General features: G+C 45.9%; 6 protein-coding genes across 6 annotated transcripts; 4 read left to right on the top strand and 2 right to left on the bottom strand.

Annotated features, from left to right (window-relative positions):
• The first annotated feature begins 86 nt into the window (after positions 1-86).
• Positions 87-1,232, top strand: EDB82DRAFT_482143 (uncharacterized protein). Its single transcript, XM_025732459.2, has 2 exons — positions 87-641; positions 714-1,232. The coding sequence occupies exons 1-2, from the start codon at positions 548-550 to the stop codon at positions 890-892; spliced, it is 273 nt and encodes a 90-aa protein (XP_025591382.1). The 5' UTR covers positions 87-547; the 3' UTR covers positions 893-1,232.
• A 146-nt stretch (positions 1,233-1,378) lies between these two features.
• Positions 1,379-2,742, top strand: EDB82DRAFT_454033 (heterokaryon incompatibility protein-domain-containing protein; the record flags this gene model as incomplete). The annotated part of the gene is made up of 3 exons (XM_025732460.2): positions 1,379-1,987; positions 2,041-2,616; positions 2,644-2,742. Coding segments are annotated over exons 1-3 (1,191 nt in total), but the record flags the coding sequence as incomplete, so codon positions are not given.
• Positions 2,743-4,101: 1,359 nt separating this feature from the next.
• EDB82DRAFT_404823 (uncharacterized protein) lies at positions 4,102-5,076 on the top strand (the record flags this gene model as incomplete). The annotated part of the gene is made up of 2 exons (XM_065607576.1): positions 4,102-4,290; positions 4,396-5,076. Coding segments are annotated over 2 exons (870 nt in total), but the record flags the coding sequence as incomplete, so codon positions are not given.
• Positions 5,077-5,585: 509 nt separating this feature from the next.
• EDB82DRAFT_564140 (uncharacterized protein) lies at positions 5,586-6,627 on the bottom strand (the record flags this gene model as incomplete). The annotated part of the gene is made up of 2 exons (XM_025732461.2): positions 6,091-6,627; positions 5,586-6,018 (listed from the first exon to the last, which is right to left on the bottom strand). The coding sequence occupies exons 1-2, from the start codon at positions 6,432-6,434 to the stop codon at positions 5,586-5,588; spliced, it is 777 nt and encodes a 258-aa protein (XP_025591384.2). The 5' UTR covers positions 6,435-6,627.
• Positions 6,628-7,368: 741 nt separating this feature from the next.
• On the top strand, positions 7,369-8,574 carry EDB82DRAFT_438159 (uncharacterized protein). The gene is made up of 2 exons (XM_025732462.2): positions 7,369-8,466; positions 8,527-8,574. Exon 1 carries the CDS (start codon positions 7,864-7,866, stop codon positions 8,464-8,466), a length of 603 nt encoding a protein of 200 aa, XP_025591385.1. The 5' UTR covers positions 7,369-7,863; the 3' UTR covers positions 8,527-8,574.
• A 375-nt stretch (positions 8,575-8,949) lies between these two features.
• On the bottom strand, positions 8,950-10,784 carry EDB82DRAFT_542636 (uncharacterized protein; the record flags this gene model as incomplete). The annotated part of the gene is made up of 4 exons (XM_065609359.1): positions 8,950-10,269; positions 10,303-10,512; positions 10,597-10,700; positions 10,754-10,784. The coding sequence occupies 4 exons, from the start codon at positions 10,782-10,784 to the stop codon at positions 8,950-8,952; spliced, it is 1,665 nt and encodes a 554-aa protein (XP_065465218.1).
• Between the last annotated feature and the right edge of the window lie 688 nt (positions 10,785-11,472).

The raw sequence follows: 11,472 nt of genomic DNA, 5'->3' as shown, positions 1-11,472 counted from the left end.
CACACCGCTGAATTGTTACACGTCTGGTACAATACAACATTTCGCATGCTTATTATGTTTGTTTGCAGCGGCATTTTCTTTGTTCTCAGACTGCGCCTTTACCATTAGCTACAGGGGACCAGCCACAGTCAGCGCTAAATATGCAGCTTTTCTACTTGATGCCCTCATCCGGTCAGCATTATATTCAGCTGCTTATTTTCTGCCAGGATTAAATACCGCTTAATGCCATTGTTAGTGAGTATTGTATTCAGCTGCTTATTTGCATTCGGAGTCACCGACGATGGCTTCTTTTCCAACTTTTCATATGCCAGTTCAGTGTAAGCAGAGTCACGTTCTATTGTCTGATAGCAAGTCTATTAAGACAGTTTGGTAAGGAAAAAATGAAACGTATTCAGAGGCAGGTAAACTATATAATCCTGCTGCCGTTCATTCTCTTTCAGTCCTAATCTCTATCCATCATTACCAGATAGCCAACAACCACAGCCAAACACTAGCCAAACACCAGTTATATCCCAGCAAAACTTCACGAGAAAACTACATTGTCAGCATGAGATTCTCTATCCCTCTCTTTATTACAGCTGCCATGTCTGGCGCCATGGCCCAATTCACAGCTTGCGGGTACCACCTTGTCAACGGCGGCAGTAAGTGTCCAGCCCCGGGCTATCTTCTGTGTTTTACTCAATGATTTGGTTCTAATATGGTTATAAAAACAGGTTACGTCCAGGCTGACATTGCTTGGGCCGCTTGCGGGAGGACTGACACGTGCGAGGGCAAGGAGTGGAACACCCTCTTTATCTACCGTCCTATTCCTCACGGCCTTCCCGAAATGGAGTCTCTTGGGTTTTGCAACAATGGTTGCCAGGAGGATGATTTCCACGACAGATGCAAATAAGGCAATATTGATTGTATCCCCACGTTAAAGACTTTGGATTTGTTCGATAATATAAGCTTGGATCAAGATTATTTCTTAGCTTCAAGGGATAATCTTACTATAGACATAGAAGAGGGAATTTAAATTCAAGGTTATTCTTTGGCAAAAGTATACACTGATTAAATCAGTATCTGCGAAGTCGGTACGAAAGGTCAATTTGGAAGACGCATGCCATGAATAGATTTAGGTGGCAGACAGGGAGACATGTAAGGAAGCGTTATCTACTATTGAAATAAAAGATGATTACAGTCTGGAGCTCAATACTGCAATTAAGAGATCGCTCATGCAAAGGGCTTCTAGTGGAGTGTGTCAGATCATGCTGGTATTCGCTAATTCTTGGTTCGTTGGTATAGGAAGTATACTGGATCTCGGGACACGTGGCTCACGTCGTTTTGAAGATGCATGTTAGGCTTTATCGTTGGGCATTACCCCACACTGCCGAAAATACGAGACTTGATATTCAAAGTTCCGAGAGTTGATACGAAAATTCACCAAATACAATTTGCAGGTCTTGATCTCGTGTCTGCAATTGGAAGAAATATGGGACCATACCAGTATTCACGATTAGCAGAAGGCAGTATTCGTCTCCTTCGCTTGATTCCGCACCCAGACCGGCAATCTCACATCCACTGCCAGCTTTTCGACTTTCCCCTGTCAGATTCAGAAAGTACTTGTCCATATGAAGCTCTGTCATATGTATGGGGTTCCGGTGATAAACCAGTTTCAATCACTGCGAATCATGGCGAACTACGCATCGGAGCGAATCTACATGCAGCTCTCGGCTGTCTCCGACATAACACCCTGGAAAGAATCATATGGATAGACGCTCTGTGTATCAATCAGGACGACGCAACGGAGAAAGGACAGCAAGTTCAGTCGATGGCTAAGATCTATGCTAAAGCTAATTGCGTGATCGTCTGGCTCGGGGAGGCTGCCGATAAAAGCGATGGGGCCCTTCTAGAGATTTGCGGAGCTGCTGTCAAAAGTCCCACAAACAAGAAAGATCCCGCAAAGATCATCTCGCTTCTCCAACGACCTTGGTTCCAGCGAATTTGGGTAGGTGATCAACTCATTCCGAAAAGCCCATGTCGTTGACAAAGGTATTTCAGGTACTTCAGGAGGTCGCTGCTGCTCGACATATAGTCATCAAATGTGGTTCCACCGAGATTGATGGATATGCCTTCTGCTCTGGACTCAGTACCCTCAAATTATCGTATGAGAACAGCGAAAGTCTCCAGCCTTTGATCGTTTCCGTTTCCTATCTCATACGAGGTGCAATTCTACGTCCCAGGTATACAGGGTCTCTAGATGGGAGATTTTCACTTGATATACGACCTCTAAGTGAATTGGTGGAAATGTATCATACCAGAAAGGCTACCGAGCGCCGCGACAAGGTATATGCACTCCTTGGTATGAGTTCTGATGACCCGAGTGGAGCAGGGCTATCTGTTGACTATACCATTCCTTGGAGTCGACTCTTCGAAATTCTCATCAGGTATACACTCGCGCAATCCGTATCTGTTACCACCTGGAACGATAGAGAGATAGCTGTGATCAGAGGCAAAGGATTGGTCCTGGGCGACGTCTCTTCAATCAAGGGAGACCATGCCTGGGAGGACGATCGAAGGTTGGAGATCACCTGGAAGAATATTTGTTCTGACCTTTTCCGAAATTCGACTTGGAGTGTTTAAGCATCTGTAAAGTCTATCTAGGTTGGAGACGTCATATGTCTCTTTCAAGGAGCAACAAGACCGACTATTATCCGACTATGCGGTTCATGCTGGAACGTTATCATGATCTCAATCCCTCCCGGTCCGATCAAACACAAGAATATCACGTTGGTAAATGACTTGCGTCAGGACGCTGAGTGGTTCGAGCAGTTAGAATCAGTCATGGCACAGCCGCGCGACCTCTTACTTGTCTGGGACTGGGGCGCACATTCTATTGAATCGCTCGGGAATCAGGAGACAACGTATGAAAAGCTTATCTCCGAGCAATTTGGGCCAGACTCGTTGCTCGAAGAACTTCACAATGTTACTATCGTGTCAAACATGGGATTAGTGTTGCAAGATCTCGAGAGGCATGTTGCATTAGAGGATTGTATCCGCAGCGCTGTTGCAAGTTTTCAAGAGACGCTAAGAATCGCGGATAGATATGCGATAATTTCCAATGTTGTTGGAAAGGACTTGGGGATCAAAACAGGAGTGGAAACGGTAACTGATACCCTCGTTCAATTTCAAGGTGGTTGGCAACCTCTACGATGGGCGTCGGAAGATGGCCACGATTTGGTCATCAGACTGATGCTAATGAAAGCCGATCCGAATATCGTTGATGCAGAAGGGCGCAATCCGCTATCTTGGGCATCAGAGAAAGGCTATGAGACATTAGTAAGATTGCTTCTTGGGACCGGAGCTGTTGATCCAGATGCGAGAGACATGGGCGGCTGGACGCCGCTCCTATGGGCAGCTAGCAAAGGACACGAGACAATTGTAAAGCTTCTTCTGGATACCCAAAAAGTTGATCCAGATGCAAAGGAGAGAAAGGAAGACACGAAAGGAACAAGACGGACACCTTTGTTACTCGCCTCGGAAGGTGGTTATGAGGCAGTAGTGAGGAGGCTTCTTGATACCTACAAAGTAGACCTCAATGCCCATGATGAGAGTGGAGGGACACCTTTGATGTGGGCTGTGAAGAACGGACATACTCATGTGGTGAAATTGCTGCTCCAAACAGGAAAGCTTGATCCGAATGCTTCAGAGGCGGGCGAAGTCGAGAACGAAGGCGGACGAACACCACTGATGTGGGCAGCGAGCAATTGTAATGAGGAGATTGTCAAGCTTCTCCTTCAAACCAAGAATGTCAGTTCAGATGTAAGGGACAAATCCAGTCGAACTGCAATATCTCTGGCCGCGGAGAGTGGAGATGTGGCAATTGTGAAAATGCTGCTAGGTATAGGCGAGGCCCAGCCAGATGTACCTGATAAGGAAGGACGGACTCCATTACGGTTTGCAGCTGAGGGCGGGTTTGAAGAAGTCGTTCAACTACTTCTTGACACTAACGAGGTCAATCTCAACTCAAAAGATAAACGTGGTCGTACACCACTATTTTCAGCGGCAAAGAACGGGCACGAACATGTTGTCAGCATTTTGGCACAACGAAATGAACTCACCTTCCAAGAATTACAACGCCAGGTCCCAATACCTTCCAATCATGAAAATTATCTCAATATCCAAGATGAGGACTATTTCGATAGTCGCTGTCATCAGCTTTTCTCAAATGTTCAACAGTGGGTTACACGATTCTCGAGAGCTGGGGATATGCGCACGTCACGCCTTAAGGATGATATCAATGAAGAAGCCGTTAATAATCTGGAAGCTGTACTTGCCAGCCAACTTGACGATGACGATGACTATCCTGCTACAGGACTACCTGCTCAACTAACAGTCGGAATTAATGACGAAAAGACCGTTGACAGACTGGACAGTGTCATGTTAGACGGAACCGATGTAGATGTGTATCTATCCGATCGGTTACGTCGCCGTGACGTGTTCACCTCCATGATCATGAACATGATTTGGGAGTTCATATTTACTCGTTACTTATTTGGAGTTGATAGAGAAATGAGGCAGAAGCTAAAGAATCTAGAAAAGCTACTCACTGAAGCTGGGCCCCCTCAAGCCGTTCGCAAATGGCGCGCTATAACTTTGACACTGCTATCACGTCGTGACAGCATCAAGCGACAGCGTGATCTGGATGCTGCAGCCGTTACTCACGCTTTATTACAAACTGTCTATAAAGTCCTGTTACCCCCTGACAATATTCAAGACCATCTTGAATCTCAATTGCACAAGGTGGTATTGGATGCAGCTGAACTCTCTATTGAAATGCGAACGCAGAAAGCTGAATACATGATGCTTCCACCCCTACGTCCTGAGTACGACGCAGATGGAGATCTGACTGCCACTATCTGTTTCAACGCGGATATGATGAATGAATGCGGTTTCAAAACGGAGAGGAGCAACGAAGAGCTTGAGACACATGGGTCAATAGTCAGGATGGTTCTGTTTCCGCTCGTCGTGAAGAAGGCAGGGGATGATGGCGTTGGTGATGAAGAGATTGTTATCTACCCGGCTCAGGTGCTGGTAACTCCGCAGAACACTGATGAGGAGAAAGTGATGGTATCCCGAAATAACATTGGAAAGGAGAAAGCGCTGGAAGCTCCAGAGCTCCCCACAGAAGACGAATTACTTGAGGCTTCCGAGATCAGTGCAAAAGATAAAGTGCTTGAAATCGGAGCGATTGCTGCGGTAGTGCTTGAAGCTCCCAAACTTCCCACAGAAGACCAAGTACTTGAACCTCCAGAGATCCCTGAAGAGGAGGTCTATCAACCGGGAAGGGAAGAATTGGACACATCTTGGTCGGGAAAAAGAAGGCTCGGGTGGGTGCGGAAGATCTTGACGAAAGTGAAAATGTGATTTCATCAGCCATTATTAATGCACATAAATCAATTCAATTAAATCATATGTTCTTGACATGCACGACTATATTGAGTAATCTTATCTGGAGTCTTGCAAACTCAGTTATAAATTCCAGGTAGGAGTTTTACTAATACAATTCCCATCCCAGGCTAGGCATTACTTCTGTGTGGATGTGATTAGGCATCACAAAATTCAATTCCCCCCAGTTTTTCATCCAACAGCTTTCCATCATTCCAAGCGTCAATAGCAGCCTGTTTCTGTTCACTATCCCAGAAAACCTCTGGCCCCCAACCCTTCCTCTCTGGATAACTTCCCGCATTATTCTTCGAGTCGTGCACTCTTTGTTTTGGCTCTTGTTGCGCGAGATGAAGCCAGACTGCATTTTTAGGTTTGTCCAGCTTTTGCTTGTAAACTGACCATAAGGTAGGGAACATCTCGACTCGTCTCATGATACTCTTCGGTGCATGACCTAGGGTGTTATGGACGTATAGATTGCTTGGTTCTGCTGGGTTAAGCCAACGAATTTTTCGATCATTGGAATTGGAAATATCTTGGTCGATACATTTCGCCAATCCAGATAGGAATCTCATTGAATGCTTCTTCTTTCTACTGGCGAGCTCCATAAGCTGAATATCGTAGACCCCAGCGAGTGATACATTATGCCGACGAGATAAGACTCACTACAAATCGCGAATATCGAACCCGGCTTTTGGAATGCCCCTTGACTCAAGAATCAGACGAAGAGATATTTCGCTGTGGCCAACGGTTATGAATGCAGTATCGCCAAGTCGTCTCAGATCGATAAGATAAAGAGTGTTGGTAGTCGGCAAGAACAGTTGAAGATCATCTAAGGTGTCATTCACGATACCTGATGCGTCAAGGTAGATAGAAGGAAAATCCGTGGGGAGCTTGTTTAAGGCCCGAAGCAGTTGTTTGAGTTGATTCTTGTATATGACGGACACAACTGAACGACTGTCTTCATCGCGCTCATTTTGAGCAGTTTCAGTGAGTCGTTCCTGGTTCATGACGACGACGGATGCCGTTGAGCGCTGTTCCGTTTCAGAAACTAGGGGGGATGATAATACGGTGTAGTGTGGATCCTGTTGGTGCAAGCTTCTTACATAAGGCGTGAAGTTGAGAAGAGTAGGAAGTAAGAAGATAGGTTACTCTTCTACCATATTAAAATCAAGTTGTTGCGATCTATCTCACAACATTAGGCTGCCAACGTTGCACAGTGGAGTCAGGGCGGTCGGCCTCCTGCGTTAACCTAGAATGCACTGATGCCTGAGACCTTGGTGGGGTTTTTCAAATATAGCATATCAGGTGAAGGGTTCTTAATAAACACTGGTCAGTTGCACAAGAGGTATCTTAACTGACATTTTTAGAAAACGCCTGTATTTTGTGCTAAATAATTGCCATGGTGCATCGCAAAAACAATCAGTGTGTTCTTGCAGACTCTACGCCGGTTACACCATGTATCTGTGACATCGAATTTATGCTGCAGTTTGGCGTCGGATACGCTCTTCAGCCATGCGGATGCGACACCCCAATGACAAATGGGAGCACAATGACAACATCGTTGTAAACCATCAGCGGCTGCCTTGACAGACCCACAGCCAAATACAAACCTCATTTTCCACCAACTGTGATGACTTTGTCCGTTTTCTCTGATGTTCTTAATTTCGTTTTCTGTCAGCAACCTTTGTCGCTGATTTGCAGAATACAATTCATCGAAGATTCCGAAAGCTTGCGTCCGGCCATTTTCTTATCAGAGCGAATGTTCAATTTGAGCCTCTCATCCAAGATTAACCAGGTTTGTTTTTATCCTGTAGAGCTTAAAAGAAATCCACATCATGGACGACTTGATGTTGTTCGCTGTGTTGAGATTTAGGGTAACGTAGCATCTCAAGCTAGTGCCCCTGCATTAGTGTACTTCTTACTTATCAGATGTAGGGCGCAGTTTTTAACAAAATACTAATTTCTTCCTTCTAGCGTCTAGAAAAGCGCGTTTCATGTTCCATCATTCCTGTTTAAGACTAGAGACTCAAAACAACAGCATGCCATTAGTCAAACACGGTTATTAGAGTTTTTGCTGAAATGAACGTTCTTGACCATATTCGGTAACTACCGAAACAACTGGTCAGTGCCGATGGGTCACGACGATCTTTCGGACTAGCCATCCTATCAGCTTCCCGCAATAGGTTCCTTGTGGAACTCTTGATCTTCAGCTACGATATTCAACAGGCATCAGTAACGGACCGACAGCCTGCACGGTTTTGATTCCGTTTGTCAACCTCATTTCAGTGACAGTGGCTTCTGGAAAGATGCAGTATATAGACCCTTCATTCCTTCGTGCTTTATGTCTTTCATAGCTTGTCAGTTATCATTCTCGACAGACTCAACATTCATTTCTCTACACTCTTTTTAAAAATCATCAGATTCTCATTTCTCACAATGCAAATCGTTCAGTTCTCTCTCTTTGCCGCAGCCATGGCTGCTTCCGTCAACAGCGCCAATGTTGAACAGCGCGATATCGATGAATGCACCTCTGCAGCCAACGAACTGGTCGAAGTCATGAGCGACATGCCAACAGCAGACAAGACCCTTGCAAGCTTCATCGCCCAGCAGACTGGCTTCGAGGATGTCGCCGACTCTTGTGTTATTCCTGCAGTCACTGGATCCATGGCCGCTGCCTATACCGCCTACGCCAAGTCCATGGAGAGCTGGGTTTCTGAGATGAAGGATGATCTTTCCAGCGTTTATGACGCTTGCAAGGATGTCCCCAAAGTCCAGGAGCAGCTTGATTCCTACAAAGTTCCTATCAGCGGAATGTGCTCTTCTTATGCTTGGGCTACTGCTTCCGCCACCGAGATCGCTACTGCTACTGCCAAGGCCACTGACTCCGCCGCTGATTTGACCGCAAGCTCTACCACCAAGACTGCTTCAAGCACCTCTACCCCTAACAATGTTGCTGAGAACTCTGGTGTGCGCAGCACTGGGCTTGGAGCTATTGCTGTCGTTGCTATTGCGGGTTTAGCTGTAGCTGGAGCTAACTAGGTAAGAGCTCTGTATTGTTTAAGATTTATAGTATATTTAACTAACATAATAACTTATCAGTTTGACCTGTAAAGGTTTTACTTTTTAAGTGATTTTGTTTATTATAGTAATACATATATACTACAAGTAACTACAAGGAATCTTACAATAATATACTTGTCTTCTTACTCTCTTATTATGTTGGCAGTGTGAAGGCATCTATTAGTGGGTTATGGAAAGATTTCCAGGACGTCATATACCATGTTTCCCTGATCGATCGACAGTGTACCATCTCGGGACATCCTCGTGAGATAACGATAGGTAAGATAGCATCGTGACCTATTGTAGGGATGTTATTCTTAGCTCTGTGGGCCCTTGCGCAATCAATGTTAGAAAGATGGCATCAAAGTAATACGATGCCAAGAACACCCGAATTGTCATTTAGTCTCGCAACCATTAACTATATCAATATTCTATAGTGAAACACCCCCTCTCCTTTCACCCTTACCACCAGCGAGCAGACATGTCGCGGATGCTATTGCTTCCACAATGAACCTCTCCACCATAGTTATGGTGAGTATTCCAGCCATCGATAAACTTGAGGTCAACGCCGATCTTGGAGTACTTGGCTTTAATAGCCTCGGCAATGACATCCTTTCCTTTGACAACAGGACCCCAGGGGTTAGGTGCAACACATGTGTTGTAGCCAGTAAGGACTAGGTTATTCACAACACCAGGGAAGAAGGCGCCAACTTGGAGACGAGAGTCTTCAGCCCCGGGGAACTTACTACCCTCAAACAAAGAAGGAATGCGAATGATGTCTTCGTCAGTCAGTCCAACCTCGCGCTTGAGGATCTCAATGTTGCCATCAATACGACGCGCGCATTGATCGTTGAGCTTCATCAACTTCTTGTCATTGAGGAGTCCGCTAATAGAAGGGGAGTTGACAGGAATAGGCCCGCAAGCCCAGCCACTGTAGTCATCCCTAGAACCATTGCTGGTATCATTCTTGCGCGAGATAGCGGGGATATCTCCATGACCAGCCTTGCGCTGAGCCTCGAGAAGTTTGATACCAGCACGAGGGTCATCGATGACAGCAACCCATCCTCGCTTGTTCTTAGCCGGGAGAAACTGAACAAACTCGTCGACATGACCAATAGCGAGCCAAGCAGTGTCGAGTAGAACAGGGTGCTGAGCCTCCTGAGCCAGAAGGTACGGAAGAATATGATGCTTCTGCTTGCCATGGTTTCCCAGAATGACACGACCAGATGGCCAAGACTTGCCTTTGAAAGTATGAGGGGGAATAGTCTCGATGTTACCCCCAGAGTTAATCTCGTCACGCGCTCCTCCGAGATGCTGCACGGCACCAACGCCAGCCTTGCGATAATACTCAAAGAGCTGACGACCAGCCACGCGCTCGTCTTGGGGGGATCTGACCATGATACGAATGGAAACAGTACCCTTGGGCCCAGGCATGTTTGCATAGCCAGGCTCCATAAAGCCCTGAGCCCAGATATCATCACTGGCGTTGAAAAGATATAGGTCTTTCTTGATACCAGCCGCTTTGACCACTGAGGATAGGCTCTCGGTGAATCCGATCAGGTACGGCGAATCGGTCTTGTTACCCTGGACAGCTAAGACTTGTTGGACGCTTTGGAGGTGATGATGAATCAAGACGGGGGCAACGCGGAGCATCACTTCATCAGAAGACTTGACCCCGCCGTCGTTAAGTTCAAAGCGAACAGTGACTCGTCCGTCCCAGCCATCAGGTCGTCGAGTATCTCGACCATCGATCCCTAAGTCAAGTCCAGACTTCAACTCCTTCTGGCTGAAAACGTACTTTTCGTCCACAAAAACCCATTTGTCTCCCTCCTTACGGAAGATACGAGAGAAACGGCGCTGCTTAGCATCAGGAATGGACACAGTTCCCTTGATGTTCTTGGAAGCAGATGGAATAGGCACAGTCTTGAGAGGAGCCAAATATCGAGGCGATCTATGGATATTGTCGGATGCATCATTGCAGTCGTCAAGTTCCTCGTTGCTCAGCGCTGGGCCATTAAGGGCTTTCTTGGAGCATCATCGGTCAGTATCGCCAATGTTTGGGAGGAAAATGGCGCCTGCGGTTTCTGTCCATTTGGTTTTGCCAATCACATCCGAAGTGCCTTTGAGATCAACCTTTCCGTCGCGGTTGGTATCGGCACGGATATCAGCCTTGATTGAAGGATTCTGGTATGCAGCTAAAGCCACAGGAAGACCTGGTGTACGAATTAGATTAAACAGGGTATTGTTTGTAAAGTAGTCAACATACCACAAAAGGCCAGAAGGTGGGAAATATGCATCTTGAGGAACTTGTGATGTCTGAGTGGTTAAAGTCATGAGAATAGACGACTTATTGTCCTCTTTTTATACATATTGTTCAAAGAAACAGAGGTGATGTCCGATCCTTGAAGTTGCCTCCGTGTATACGTTATATCCAATCAAGGTTGAGCTTCAAGTACACAACGCTGGCATTCATACTTCCAAGAATCGTACATATTCACCCATGGGGTAATGAAAAAGAGTGCCTCATCTAAGCTTAACTCGATATCAAATAATAATATCGGTACCTATTGGCAAACTCTGATTGGTTGGGCCGTAAAGACAGGGTACTGCGCTTAGCTACGCCTTATAATGGCTCCACCATTTTTAGGTGTACGAATCTCTGGGCTATGTTAACTACATAGGGTATCTTGTGCTTAGCATACTGCATTGTATTAACTACCGTAAGCATTATCATAATGACTCTTATACGTCATCAAACATGACTTTTCATGAGCTCCCAGCGAGTGTCATTCTCTGGATTTGATGAAGAGAAGCTGGTAAGCTTAATCAAGGCACTGGTCTGGTTGGATTGCCCAAATCAGATCCCTTATAGCTCCTCAAACGTTCCAGGCGCTGATTCCAAGCACTCTAGAAAAACAAGATCCATTCTTTTCTTGCAACTATTGACTGCTTATGCATGCTCTCAGATCGTTGTCGGTCCTGGAG

The sequence above is a fragment of the Fusarium venenatum genome, assembly GCF_020744135.1.
Source record: "Fusarium venenatum strain MPI-CAGE-CH-0201 chromosome Unknown EDB82scaffold_1, whole genome shotgun sequence".
NCBI classification, from domain to species: domain Eukaryota; kingdom Fungi; phylum Ascomycota; class Sordariomycetes; order Hypocreales; family Nectriaceae; genus Fusarium; species Fusarium venenatum.
The sequence above is the reverse complement of the archived record's forward strand: the minus strand, read 5'-3'. Positions and strand labels throughout refer to the sequence as shown.

What these genes read in the sequence shown, in the direction of transcription:
- EDB82DRAFT_482143 (XM_025732459.2), top strand. Translation starts at nt 548, where the DNA reads ATGAGATTCTCTATCCCTCTCTTTATTACAGCTGCCATGTCTGGCGCC. An exon ending in CCACCTTGTCAACGGCGGCA is followed by an intron (nt 642 to 713) that starts GTAAGTGTCCAG and finishes TTATAAAAACAG; the next exon opens with GTTACGTCCAGGCTGACATT.
- EDB82DRAFT_438159 (XM_025732462.2), top strand. Translation starts at nt 7,864, where the DNA reads ATGCAAATCGTTCAGTTCTCTCTCTTTGCCGCAGCCATGGCTGCTTCC.